This window comes from Chelon labrosus, assembly GCF_963514085.1.
Source record: "Chelon labrosus genome assembly, chromosome: 13".
NCBI classification, from domain to species: Eukaryota; Metazoa; Chordata; class Actinopteri; order Mugiliformes; family Mugilidae; genus Chelon; species Chelon labrosus.
Genome location: NC_140346.1, coordinates 19,113,936 through 19,128,950, shown reverse-complemented (window position 1 = coordinate 19,128,950; position 15,015 = coordinate 19,113,936). Strand labels below are relative to the sequence as shown.

The following is a 15,015-nucleotide window of genomic DNA, read 5'->3' as shown; positions in this document are numbered from 1 at the left end:
TCCTCGCTTCCTGTGCTACCTGAGTCAACATTTCCACAACAATTTAAGCAAGGCGTCTTTAAAAGTTAAAGGAGTTAAATTCCTTTTGTCCGTAAGAACAGTAATCAAATACTTTTAGAGTTAACTTGTCTAAACGGTTTCATTTATGCATTGCTCCACAAAGGGACTAACAGGTGATAACGGTTTCCTACCTTGTATATACAGCGGTAGACTGGGAGGCCGTGATTCACAAAGAGAGGGTGCCATCTGGTGACTTGACTGTGAATCACATATTTGAACAAGAGGCACGGTCTCTATTACTATTGAGCATGTTATCTCTCACTGGATTAATCGAACATGCTCCTGAGTCACGCACAGAGTCGTTACTGTTATTTAGCCTGGCTGGTGACCCTTTTCAGGGCAGTGTTGGCTCATACACAGGCCCGACTTACAGTCTGATCAGTAATAATTAACTCAAGTGAGAGAATCCTGGCTCAGACGCATAATATTTCTCATGCAAAAATTATGACATGAGCCTCACTGTGCAATCTGCCCAGAAGACACCACAGTGTGAGGTAATCTCGGAAAAATGTATTGAATGGGCCGCCTTTCGCATTTTATGGCCTTTTAAAAGAGTCTATCTGAAGTTTTGTCACGTAGAGATCCTATCAGCGCACCGGTACACGTTTCTCAAAGAAATGAGCCACACATCTCTATCGCAATTACGATCATTGCTCGTAATTAGAAGCTTCACTGGGCAGAACAAAGTCATTCATCATGTGTAGAGATATCTAAAATAACATTTTAATGAATGCCCCAGCTGGAGTGGAGCGTCTGAGTGTTTTGGAAACATTAAAAAGATAATGTTTTTTATGAAATAATTACACTTGTTATATGTGTGAATGGCGACAAAATCTTTAAATTGACTTCAAAAGCACAATGACTGGGGCGTAAGTCTGTTTAAATTATCTATTAGAGTGCTAGCACTGACTCTATTCACCCACAGTGGCGCCACACGTTGACTTATTTGAGAAATTATGACTTTCATTGTGCTGTTGAGAGCCAGCGATGGTCCACTGTCATATGACCTTACCGGATCTGCACTTGAAGAAATGCTTGCTTTTCTTCTTGGGTAATTACATTAATTTCCTTTCCTTGCCTAGAGTAGCCTTTTTGCTGGGATAACTACAACAATTTAAACACATTAATAGGATTAACAGGAGAAGCTAAAAATGCTTTTTTGAAGAAATTCTGCTGGGATGGAATTATTTACAAGAAAGCAGAGAAGTGTGCGCTAACGGGAGGTCTTTCTTTGCCACTGGGGTAGTAGCTCAGTTACTTGTGTTACTTAATTCTGCAGGCTTAATTTAAATCATAGGCGTGCAAAGAGAAAGCATTTGTATCTCCATAAAATTAATATTAAACTCATATATTGTTAACAGCCACGGGATAATCAGGGTCGCTAAAATGAGTGCAAAAATGAGTAGCCCCCTCTGTGATGCTCTGTGGCAGGAAGAGTGGACATCCAGTGCACTCATCACTTATGGTCAATCTAGTTTATACTGTTTTCTACAGTTTATGGATGTCTTTATTGTTAACTGTCCACAAAACTGGACCCAAAAGCAGACACTGACACAAACCCAGGCAACTGAACTGTTTAATAACAAAAAAAGAAACAAAATAAAAACACTGGAGGTGGAAAATAGTTGAAGACAGGCAGATAGGCAGCAGATGGCAGGCGGTGGTAGAAGTGTGGCCTGGAGAGAGCTAGAATGAACCCAGAGGTTGATTAAAGCTCACCAAAGCAAACTGTGGATGAATAAAAGATAAGGTCAAGAAAGTAGCAGGCAAGAATTAGAAAACGTCTAAGAGCTCTCAAAGGAACCAAGTCACCACCAAACAAGACGGGGTGAGGCGGGAATCAGAGCCCGGGGACTTTTATGGAGGCTTGATGAGTAGATGAGATGCAGGTGAGTTCAATCGACCAGACCAGGGTAGAGGGGCAGAGAGAGGGAGGGAGCTGCTGCCAGAGAACACAGGAGGGGGGTGGGAATAGTTCCTGGAATTTACGGCCTGATATATCGTTACAGGGTATACCCATAGATACAAAAAACATCAAATCAGCAGAGGTGATTTGCCATGTTCATACTCTATCTGTTCTCTCTATTTAACCCAGAAAAGTGGAGCAATGGGCAACCATGCAAAGCGCATAGGGAGTGGTCTGGGAGTTTTTAGGTGCTTGCACAAGGCATCTCACTGATGGACGTGGAGCTGATTGAACCAATGGCCGAACTGACCCAAAGCCCAGCGACCGGAAAGACTGTGAATCAAAAGTTGCACAAAGGGTAAAAGTTGTGTGATGTCCTCATAACCTTCTGTCTCTTGAAGACAGATGAATAGATTTTTTTCCGTCATCCAGGAAGAACAAGTGAAAATTTTCCATGTTGGTATCGGTGAGGTTGGTTGGTGAAGTATCCTTTGCCAGTCGAGAGATGTAGCTCTATGAGCGGTTTCACATGAAACTTGGGACCTAATCCCTAAAATGCTCCCTGGCGCCCACTGCTGGGCATACAAGTGTTTACAATACCCTCTGTATGTATAAATGGATGGGTTAACTGCAGAGAACATATTGTATAAGTACTTGGCCAGTAAATCTACATTTAGATTGTTTCTTTCTTACAAAAAAAAATCAAATGTGTAACTGATGCCATGCCAATGTGGCTGGCATGGCAACTGGTAGTCACCTTTATGTCACATCCTGTTTCTATAGCACCAAATAACGGACTAAAACGAAACTTGATGACACCTGGACATGCATCAACATTATATCATCTACCTAAAATGACAGAAACCAAAAATAAAATTTGAGTGTCCCAAGTCCCATCCACTAACTTGGAGGGGGTGGAGCTTATGACCTATACTGCAGCCAGCCACCAGGGGGAGCTCTACTTGCTTTGGCTTCACTTTAGAGGAGCTGTTCCGCCATCTATCTTTATACAGTCTATGCCTGAAAACAGCAACTTCCTGAAGTCATCTGACGTAGCCAGACTAGCTGTTGCCACTTGTTTCCTGTCTTAATGCTAAGCTACATTAAGTGTCTGCTGTTTATGCGTGTGTGTGACTTATTTACCTTCCTGCAGTAAAGTTTGTCGTGATATTTAAGACAATATCAATTACACAGAACAACCTTGAGCCACAACGTCTGTATAAATGAAATAACACTTAAATTTGTCTTCACTTGAGTTCATTTGTAAATTTTTATTATATTTTTTTTTAATTCATAACAGCAAGAATCAAATATAGCAATGCAGGCCCCGTGAAAAAAACAACAACAAAACAATGTGTCAAGAACTTTTCTCTTAACTACACACATCCATCAAAAGTTGGCACAGCACACCAGCAGGTATATTAACCACATTCATGACTTGAATTATTGCATGATGTTGCAGTTAATAAAACCAAGGCAAATGCATTCTTATCAGCTCCCGAAGGTACCATCTTCCACCTCTCTGTCATTTCCGGGTTCCTTCTCATTTTTCATTCGGATGAGATTATATTTTATGGCTTTAGACTGTTGCAATCAATGGTTTTAAGATACGAACGCTTCCCAGACGAGGCGGCCGGCAAACGTGACACATTCTTTCTTTCACGGGGCCTGGAACAGTAAAAACAAGCAGAAACAAACTGCGGCAGAGGACAGAATACATCATATCAGCACTACGAGCAGAGAAAAACAAACGGAAAGAAAGGAGAAAACAAAAAGAGTTCAGTTTACACTATATCATAAGCGTAAGCATGCGTGCTGGTAGGAGATGAGAGATGACTGAATTTATCAGGACAGAATTTCAAACGAGTGACCAAACTACAAAGCGGTATTTCAACCTGCAGTTAATCTCAACCTCACATTCTTCTCGTTTGGTCAGTTTCATCTACTAGAAGCACAGCTTACATGAACAGAAAGAACATACTTATAGCTATGGTGTTGGTGTTGCATGTATTTTAACTCTCCAAGTGGTGAAACTTTAGTGAGTATAGTCTCAGGAATCTTTTTTTTTTTTTTTTTTAAATAAACCACTATTCTATTTTTGTATTTTTTTTATATATATTTTATTCCATTACATTGATAGAATATTGTATACTGTAAATACATCTTTCTTTGTAAATGTTTTCTTATTCAATATTACTGTGTTGTGATTTTTTATTATTTTTTTTTAAACGGTATATGTATTTCCTTTAACATGCATTCCTCTCTGAGTAACGTAAAGAGACAGGACGTGTTGTGATTGGTTGGGCCTGGGAGGGCGTGGCCATGACACACAGACCTGTGAGGAGCACAGGCAGGTTAGGGGACCAGACAAACCCAGTCAGGCCCTCACGCTGGAGGGTATAGTGGACGCCTCCTCCGGAAGGTTACCTGGCAAACTACAAGCTGCTGACAAAAAAGAAGAGCAACACTTGGCCTTTTTTCTGAAAGGGGTAGGAGAGTGAGAACTCAGTGCCCTTTTTTATGCAAGCAATTTTGTTCAGCCTTTCATAAGATTTTTTTTTTTTAGTTATCCTAGCAAAATTCCATAATGTGTTATTTTTTTTTTTATTCAAAATAAGATCTCAATATACATGATTCTCTCTTTTTTGACTATGTACAGAAGTGCAAAAAAGTCAACCTTTATCACCTTTATCGCCTCCAGATTCCCCCACCCCGCCCTTTGTTGTTTGCAGCTGGCTGAGTGAGAGGCGAGTGTGCGGACGGACGCCGTTTCCCCACTCGCCACGTTCACCTGACCCCCGCCAGCAACGCCCCCGAAAAGTGATCAAATATGCAGCTTGTTTTCCAACATGGCCCAATTTCCAGGGAGAGTAAAAATATTAAAACAATAGTTACTATTTGAAATGGATACAGTAGAAAATAACATCTTTACTCTAAACATCTAAGAACTAGATTTTTTTTTTTTTAATAATACTCTTTTTTTTTCTTATATGACTAGTTACAAACCTTACAATCATTAAAATATTACTCGGTTTATTGGCGACGGTTGCCACAGTGACAACTCAGCCTCTCTGTTCTATTATTTCATCACTGTTTAGATACTCATATAAAACATCTTTGTTCAAAGAACACAAAAAAGACTAGAGAAATGAACAATATGCATACAGTTCAACAATATGCATAACGTAGAAAATATTGAGTTTACAATCATAATCATACTAAAATGAACATTACATGGAATTTCAGGAAACTGTGCATGAGGAACACACGAACACACACTGTACCTTATATTCATTATAAGAAAGATAAATATAATAGGCGAAACGAAAAAAAAATCTTAACCAATACCAAAAAACGTCATCCAAACAAAATGAAACACTCCTCATCGATCTAAAAAAGAAGAAGAAGGAAAAAAAAAAGAAAAAAAAGAAAGTGACAATTACATAGTGCTCTGTGTGTGTTAATATGGCGTGGATTAGGCAACTGGATGGTTCAAAATGGCATGTTGCATTGTGCTGACCCGATGGTACATTCTAAGGCTTTGGATGAGTAATACAATCGTTTTTATTCTTGCCACTTTCCCTGTACTATCCACCATTTAAATATGCCTGAAAAACACCCAGAACACGCACACACAAAAAAACTAAAACAAAACAAAACAAAAAAGACATCTACTCTAAACACCCGATCCTTCTTTGGGCTGCTTTAAATTTTTAAGCCCCGCTACTCTACCCACAACACCAGTGACACGAAAAAAATACTTTGGCTGACTATCTGAAAAGAAAACAGTTCTCGGGTATTAAAACTCTTAAATATGTCAGACTATATATACACACACTACGCTGAATCTACTTTTGACAGCCTGCCTTTAAAATATGCATAACCATACAAATGAAAAACAAATCACTTATCCATCACCAGTTGCACTGTAGGTTTCGACTTCCGTCTCACAGCAGTTTGGACACCAACTCATCGCGCCTGTTTCAAAAGCTATTCGTCGCCGCCGCCGCCGCCGCCGCAGAGGGAGGCTTTGGTCTCCCGAGACCCCTCGCTTACAACTCGGCCGACCTTTAGAGTCAACAGACGCCCACGGCCACGGAGAGAGCTGCGTCAGTCCGACAACTGACACCAGCAGCAAAGGCAGAAAACAAAAGCTTCAGTAGGAGATTTAAATAAAGCAGACAAACCGGGGGGGAATCTAATCAGCAGTGGTACTTTCAGGGAATCACGGGTGATGACAGGCGATGGCATTGGACACAACATGCTGTCCAAGAGAGAAAACAGACATATTAAAGGGAGTTGTTGAGTTTATCACTTTGTAACACGGCTTAGATACCATTCATGTATTTTGAGATGTATGGCACTTTACAGGGATGCCTGCAAGGTTAAAGACATGTGCTTAAGAGATAGAAAGGTAGGCTACAAAGGTTTGAAAGACACCTCACAGACATTCAGTTGCTATTCTGCCTCTGAGGGCACTCATGTAATTTCCCTTAAATCGCCGGTTTCAACGAAACAAAATCACAAACGAAAATCCTTGTGCATGCATATGTGATTCAGTCAGATTATTAGTTTCTTTTACCTCAACGGAAATACAAGGTGCACCTTGGTGTAAACAAATGAACACATTTCGGTCAAAGACCAACAACCGATGATTAACAAACAACTCAAGTCATGATTCTTGGTCAATGGACGTACCACGCCTCAGCCGACCTCTCTGATGACCGCTCCACACGCTTACATCATGTTAACATTCAAAGTGTGTCTGGTGAATAAAGGTTAGTCGCCTCTACGGAACGAAAGGCAGTCTTTAATGCAATGATGCTCTTTTCTGTTGTCGTGTAATAGTGTGCATGAAGTACACATGAAAACACTCCTAACAAACTGTGCCTCCTTTTGTTAACATGCAGATTCGCTCCAAACCGGATTCAGAGTTGGGTTTTTCCGTTTCGCTCTTGATGTGACGGGCGTGAAGGGTGACCGCTAATCTTGGACTCGACACCAGCACACTTCAGTTCCGTCTGGAAAGAAGTTCACAGAGTACAGGAAGTTAGATGGTAAACTGGGACAAGTTGTATCAAAGCTTAGCTGAGATTCTGGAGTTTCTTTTTGCCGGTTATAAAATCAGCCACAACATTTTTAATGTCAATCACTTTAAATTCTTGCTTTCAACCATGGAAGTTTAAGTCATTTAATAAAAGATCATGCCACTGAACCCTCTGTTACTATAATTTTACACTCTACTTTACAACAGAACTGATTTCAAACACATTCTTTTAAGGCGTTTGCAGCCGAATTTTCTAAATAAAAGCGTAGAAAGGATGCTAATTATCAGTAGCTCCAATCAGCTTTGTTTTGAAACTAAATCTCAGGTATTGTGGAAGGCTGTGGGACAATATATCTCAGGAAATGAGTGGATCTCTGGTGGCATTGGGATTATTGGTATCATATAGTTTGATATCTTGGGAAGTATGCGTATTGCTTTGAGGCCATGCAACCAGTGCAGACTTCAGGAAGACTTGTATTACGTCCTGAAGTCCATTCTAAGTACAATTTAGTACGCTAAAACAATATCTGAGTTAGTTTTTGTGTGTGTGCATACTATTAAATGTAATTTCAAATATGACAGTATGCACACACTGGACACTCCACTAGCATATATAGCCAACAATGCAATGCAGCAGAGATGTAGAGGGCAGGTAACTACATAGGTGACGATTGAGTGCAACCGAGCATGTGTATGTGTGTAGGATGCAGCTACAGCGTCGAGATAAGAAATAATTCCAAAAAAGGTTTACGTAAGAACACAACTCGTCGTTTTTACCTTACTATTTTTCATTTTCTTTTTGCACGAATTTCAATAAACAAAGCTAAAATATGTAAATGAGTGAGGTGTAGGCGTCAGTATGCGTATTTTTATTGTGTTTCCAGTCTTGATGCCGATCCGAGCAGCTGCTGGCCGCAGCGTCATGCTCGTTGGTAATAATCTCGTCTAACAGCAAACATTTTCCCTAAAAACTCTTCCCTTATCAGCTGAGAAAAGTTCCTGCAACTGCGTCGGCTTTTCGCCCCGAAAGCTGCAGACTGTTTTGTCCAAAGGAAGTGTGTGTGAGATGCTGGAACGAGGTGCAGTACATACTGTTCTGATTGAGACTCCTACATCTGGGTCACATACTTGTGACTAGTCAGATGGTCTGCAGAAATTATTGGAATCTGATTGAGAAGGAGGGGGGAAGAGAGAAATAGAGTGGGGAGGGGAAGGGGAGGAGGGGAGTGATAAAGACAGAGGGAAATAAACAGATAGATCAGCTGAAATGAGGACTTCAACTAAAACTGATAATAAAGATAAGCATGGTGATTATGTTTATAATCACAGTATGAGACGCTAACTAGCAAAGATCAGAGATGAGCCTTGTGCGCTAGTCATGCATTTTCTTTTTTTTTTTTTCATTAAGAGGCACATTGGAGTCACAAGATTAAGAAAAATAAATAAAATAAAGTCACAGCTGCTACAAGGAAAGTGAAAGAAAGTGAGAGGAGGAAGGAGAAGAAGCAAACCTGATTGGCTGTTGCTGTTGCAAAGGGAACACTTGTGGCAGATGTGGTGGCTGCAGACACAGTGGCTGGAGTAGCACCGTGCATCATGGGTACTTGGAGGGAAAGATCACACAGGCAGTTGAACCATAGCAGATTTAAAGCTTTTTATGCTTCATTTTTTTTTATTTTTTTTTTTTTTCAGTGCAGAATGCTAATAAACATGAGAATATACTATAGTTTTAAACAGCTTAAGCCTATTTTCTGGTGAACATATTCTGTTCTTGCAGGAGCAATTTGAGTAAAGAGGCAGCGACAGACGTGCTGTGGAGAAAAATATCGGTTCAATTCTTTGGAGTGAAAGGTGGCTAATCAGTAATTTGAAGAGCAAAATATGAATTTTGGGTTTCACTTTGGTGAGGTTTTTATGAAAATTACACTTATTCAACCGCTTATTCTAGACATAATAATAATAATAATAATAATAACTCCTCATGTTTATTTGGCATTCCTAAGCCAGACGGTATAATGAAGTGCTCAGAGGTTAGAGAGCTTGAGATGGAAGTATAATGAAGCAGGTTTCTCAGGAAATTTTGAACTGCAACAAGCATTAGGTGACAGACAGAGCAAAAGAGGGGAGGTGGGGGGAGGGGTTCATTCCATACTTCGAAGATGAATCGCATAGGGTATAGTAAAAACACATCAACTTCCAATTGAAATTACACATTTAAATTCAGAATTTTGCATTTTTAACTTTGTCCGTACAGAAAGATATCTTTTTTGAGGAAACGTCACAGCCTAGGTTCACACAATGGACAATGCGCTCACGTCATGTGGTGAGTTGAATGAATGACTACAATGGGCTCAAAGATAAATCAGTAAGGAAAGCTGGCACCTACCAACACTTGTTGCAGGTGTCATGCACAATATCGAGCCTGCCCATCATGCATTGCAACAGGGAGTGGAGTGAATAAGGGGGGGAGAAGAAATCAAGAAAACCCATTACAAGTGTTATAAAGTCAGACAATATTGGATTTAATGTGGATATGAACAAACTGCGATCTGAATGTGTCGACCTGCCGGCTTCAACACAGTGGCTTTAGCTGCAGTTACAGTATATGACATGATTGATTATCAGTGATGACACAGGTCACGGTTGCACACAAAGGAAGCAGGGAGAAGAGTTGAAAAACTGAAAAACTTCCCGGCCAGCCCCAGTTTACTCTTCAACTGCTCCATTAAATGGAAGGGCAAATTAAACATTACCAGTGGCCCCATTTTCCTGTCAGCTGGATAGGGGCTGTTTGCGCTGTGAAAGGCTTAAATGACCTGCTTTTTGAATCCTCAAAGTGCGCCGCAGTGACCTGACAGTCCAGTAGCGCGGGACATACGAGGATCTGAGCGTCCGAATCTCTCGCAGAAGGGAATCGATGGCAGGCTATTCTTAGGCTGTCAGATGAGAATATGGGACGCGGTGTAAGATGACTACGCAGCAGCGCCCGGAGAAGAGCGGTTCAACTGAGCCGTACGTGTGAATGACATTTCTTCTCACTTTTCAAAGACTTTTCCAGCTGATTTACTAAATCACACACGCGCGCAGCTATGTCCGTGCAAGTTCTTTCCGTCGTGTCACCAAAAGTGAAATCACACATTCAAGGCCAAAACGTAATCAGGGAGTGAGATACATGTGATTTGACGGCCAGTATCAATGGGATAACTGCCTCAGACGTGGGTTCAAAAGAAGACTCGGCTCTTACCTGATGGTATGAAGGCAGCCTGCTGCTGAAACTGCATGTTGGCCAGGGCCTGTTGGTACTGGAACACGCCAGCATTGAACATAGTGGTGGCACCGTTGGCTTTTTCAAGTGCAGGTCTCTTTGGTAAAGGAGGCAAGACGGGAGGGAGCCCCTGATGAGGGGACAGCACCAAAAAAAAGGGACGGGAGTGAGGGAAATCAAAAGGATGGTGGCAGTGACATTCAGGACAGAGAGAAGAAAGAATTTCATTAGAAGATAAAGTTGCCCTTTCAGACAGCTATCACAAACATTGGCAAGCAAGCAGTGAACAACACTACGTATGTCAGAGCCAGACAGGACAGTGGTGCTAGCTAGACATCTAACTTGCTAGTGACAACAACAAAAATGTCTTCAGCACATTGTTATGAACCTTATTTTTTGGGTAATACGATAATTACATACAATAATTACTCTGCAGGTTAACTCATAACTGTAACTATTGTACTGGTTGTTGGACCGTCAGCAGAAAGGAAGTAGTTAGGGAAAGCTGCACTCCCAGCTCCATGATAATAATACACTAATAAGCCATGTTAAGACTGTCATGACAACTCTTCAACAATAGCGCATGCGGTATGGGAAGCGACACAGTCATGCAAAGACCAACACATCTTATTTAAAGCATTGCACTTTCATGCTTGCAATGAATTGCTTTTGAGATCCACTTGAGGTGACGAACTGACATTGTAAAAGTTCCAGAAAAATCCACTTTTTTTTGCATTTGCGTTGAGATTCAAATGGGCAACTTGTTAAAGATTTTACGCCGCAGAAGTAGAGGCTGCGATCAGTTCATCACCCCACAGTGTTTCCCTCAGTTTGGTTAATTAAGAAATACATAGTTTTAAAGCATATCTATCACACCACAGCCACATGCCAAGCTAAAAGGTGAAAGGTCATAGTACCAGGTCAAAAGTTGCGTCGAGGGGTCGCTTCAGTGATTTGACAGCCGACTGAGTCTTAATTAGCAGGCAGCGAGCACATGATGGCAATGGGCCAATGGGGTTCAAGCGCATTAACATAAACCAGCAAGCGGAGGTGCGTCATGGGGGCAGCAGTGCAGTGTGGGTTGGTGAGAAAAAAACAAACAAAAAAAACAAAAAAAAAAATAAACAAACAAACAAATAAAAAAATCAAATCATTGGAATGCAATATACAACAATTACAGGACTTGGGCATGCACATTAATGGCTGTTGGGTTACTGGAAAGAATTACGGCCTTTGAGTTGAATTCTGGTCCAGAATGGAGCGTTAGTCAATTAACCAGATTGGTTCAAATCCAGAAATGTCCTATGAGTAGTATGTAATATAAGCCTGACTCCTGCTAGTGGCAACAAGGTACTTTAATGGCACTTGTTCCTGTCACTTTTTTAAGTTTTCAGCTCTCGAACTGAGGGTGCAACTGATGTTAACATCATCTGAACAGAATGTAGCTCTGTGTTTTCTCCAAAATTAAAACTACCTTTGCCCTACGTTCTGCCTTGGCACACCAGCGCGTCGAGTGTGGAAAAGTGAGCGTCAGTGCTCCTCTTATTAACACGACGGAGGGAGGAGTATTATTCCACAGACGGCAGGGTACTTGCACTTATTTAATTAAGTTTCATTTCAGTTAATAGAGTTTAACCTGGCTGAATAATCTGCAAGTTTAGTTCCTTGTATTCCCAGCAAACAAAATAAATAAAAAAATCCCTGAATACTTTCACTTGGTTCTACTTTTAGAGTGTCACAGAAACAAAGCTATGCTGCACCACAGAGCTCTATGACCAGTTCCCCCCTCGGGCTATCTATCTATCTACACTAGCTTTGGTGTGTGGTGAAATGAAGGTTAGATCGGATCCGGCTTTTGAAGCCCTGTTTTGCCATCATCTGACGGTAGCAAGGTATCGCCGGCGTTGTGTGGCCCATTTAAAACCCTGCTGCACATCTTTGTCTCATTTTAGATTGGACTAAACTGGAGTAAACTAGTGTTCACGGCCCACATGGCATAAGCTAAAACAATGTTGTAGAATTGTAATTATTTTAATATTATCTAATTTGTCCTTACTTTTGACTGTATAATTCTTAATGTCTTTAAAATCCCCCATTTAAGTTACATAATCATGTCAAGTTTGATTTGAATGCAGCAGAAAAACAATCGTGTATACTCTTCTTTGTAATAGCATCTGTTCCTAAACTAACCTTTCACTTCACCACTTAAAAAGAAAAAGCAGGTAGGCCGGATCACGCCGTGCTTAATTTGGCTTTGTGAAGTAACTGAAATGTGAAAGGTTAACTGAAAGCTGAGCCTCCTTTCTAGATTACTGCACAATGTCATCCTCGCGTCTTGCACCGAGCAACACCTCGCCGTGTCCCTTTAGAGAGAAAACGATCACTGCATTGCGGGAAACGAGATCGAAACGAAACACTAGTCTGCATAGTTGTCCCCTCAGCAAAAATTTAACATACCCGTTGACTGTGAATAGCAGAATATATACAACTAACCAAGCAGCAAAACAAGGACGAGCAGGAGATGGGGAGGAGGGGAGGAGCGGAGGAGGGGAGGAGGGGGGCAGAGTGCTCATTCGCATACTGGCATGATCCCTACAGCCTGCTGCTAATAAAGCACTCTGTATCTTTTCTGGTGCATACTAAGGGAGAGCTGAAGAGAGCGGAACAAGAGGGGAACAATGGAGACTTGAATGTATAGAAAGTAGAAGGCTCAAATAACTCTATAAGTCTATAAGTATCTTTAATTAAGAGTGTTTGTGGTTTACTGTTTGTGCCATTAAGAAACCAACCTTGCTTGTCCATTATTTCTAGATTAGCTATTATTACTGCACTCGAGGTTACGTTTTATTTGTTTTAATTGCAATCATTTCCACTGGCTGTGCTGGGCTGAGGATGTTCCAATACTTAAGATGTTCCTGAGCCTGATTTTAAAATGTGCCATCCGCGGACAGATACCTACCATGGCTGCAGCAGCCGCGGCCTGGTTGACTTGATGCTGGGCGGCTTTGATTTTGGCCTGCAGGTGAGCCGGAGGGTGAAAGTATTTGCACTTCTCCCTAGAGCAGCGGCCCTTGATGTAGTCCATGCACACGGTGACCGTGTTGTCGTTGGTGTCGATCATGGTGCTGTCTGACGGGTGGGCGAAGCGGCAGTCGTTCTCCCCACGTGTACAGTTGCCCCGCTGGTATTCCCGGCACACCTGGGGCACAACAGTGCAGATTTAAACTCTAAACTTCAACAAATACCCTCGCCTTAAAAAAAAAAATAAAAAATGCACACAAACACCACAACCACAGGCACATTATGAAGTTACTTTTGACTTTACTTCACATCTGATGAAGCGATCCATCAGTTCGGTCACTTCAGAACTTGACAATCACTTTACCAGACAGAGCAAACCAATCTTAATGACAGGCTCGGCCATTACTGTTGATTGATACGCAGAACAGATTGTAACCAGCCTTTACAGACCCATCAATCTTGCAGAGTTTATCCATTATTCAAATAAGCCGTGTTGTTGTCCGCCCTCAGAGGGACAGAAGGGGGCAGCACCTGCATGAACACAATGCAGCCGCCTCAGTGCGAACGTATGTGCTCAATGAGGCTCATGGGAAATATGAGCCTGGTTACCCTCAAGGGAGGCTGAAGCTGACGTAATCACCAGCCCACAGATAATATAACACACACACGTACACGCACAAGTGAATTATGAGGCAGCAGGCACCCCCCCCCCCCCCCCCCCCCCCCCAGGACCCGAATTTTGACACTTAAAGAGCCATACAATAACTTAGGATCTCTGCAGGAGCGCCGTCAGCCACCGCTGAGTCTGAATTGCCGCTCCAAACACTATCCTCCCCCAAATGAAATGTAATTTCATGGTGCATCGTATTGATCTATCAGTTATTGTGATAGAACATGCCATTTGCAGAGTCTGTTTACCAATCTCACTGTCTGCATGCGTAAAGGATTTGATTTGCGGCTGGGCCCGGCTGCCAGACAAAAGGCCACCAGCGCCGTTATCTGCAAAACTAACCCCGCTCTGTCTCCTGTCATGACAGCTCATCATCCACAATCACAGATCGCTGTGAGGGGGGGGGGATCTGTCTGTCTGTCTGTCTGTCTGTCTGTCTGTCTGTCTGCCTCTTGTTTGTCTTATTGTATCTCTCTCAAACGCAACCGCAATCACACACAAATCTCCGCCTACACACACACACACACACACATATAATTCCCCACCACTGCTACCATTACTACTACTGCTGCTGCTCTTATTTAAAAAAGAGAGAGGCCGCCTTGTTGTCAGGCAGATGTTGGAGAGGTGGGTGCGGGAGGAGGCAGCATGGGAGAGAAGGGAAATCTAAGCGCGGCTGATGAATAAAGAGCAAAGGACAGATAGATGGGAATCGAGCGAGAGTCTTCGGGGACGAGGGGAGCGCGGCTGGCACAGAAGAAATTGGAGACCAAACGGCGGCAGTTTAATGTTCTTTGCACCAGGTGTGCTTCTCTTAACAGCGGTTAATTGCGGCACTGGAAGAAGCTAAACCGGTGAAAGTGCCCAGTTGGACAAACAAATAAACGGCCGGTTAATCATATTTCTGTCCCCATGGTAACTCTCCCTCTAGGCCATTTACATCACCATGGTTGCAGGTAAGCCACGTATGATTTTGTGCGCGCCGAAATGTGGCCGCTTGCCGGCGCTCCTTCAGAGAAGGCGACCGAGAGACTCCCGGAGCATAT

The 15,015-nt window shown here is 42.1% G+C and overlaps 1 protein-coding gene across 4 annotated transcripts in view; it reads right to left on the bottom strand.

Annotated features, from left to right (window-relative positions):
• Positions 1 to 3,217: 3,217 nt before the first annotated feature.
• LOC311498545 (muscleblind-like protein 1) overlaps positions 3,218 to 15,015 on the bottom strand; it is a 63,302-nt gene continuing 51,504 nt past the window's right edge. The window contains exons 5-10 of one of the 4 annotated variants that reach the window (XM_084559183.1): positions 13,238 to 13,477; positions 10,258 to 10,375; positions 9,400 to 9,435; positions 8,525 to 8,616; positions 8,106 to 8,179; positions 3,218 to 6,987 (exon numbers count right to left, since the gene is read on the bottom strand). In XM_084559183.1, coding sequence (XP_084415309.1) covers positions 8,123 to 8,179; positions 8,525 to 8,616; positions 9,400 to 9,435; positions 10,258 to 10,375; positions 13,238 to 13,477 — 543 coding nt within the window. In that variant the 3' untranslated portion in view covers positions 3,218 to 6,987; positions 8,106 to 8,122. Of the gene's footprint in view, positions 6,988 to 8,105; positions 8,180 to 8,524; positions 8,617 to 9,399; positions 9,436 to 10,257; positions 10,409 to 13,237; positions 13,478 to 15,015 lie in introns of those variants that run through there. The other 3 variants (XM_084559182.1, XM_084559184.1, XM_084559185.1) reach the window with 3 other exon arrangements.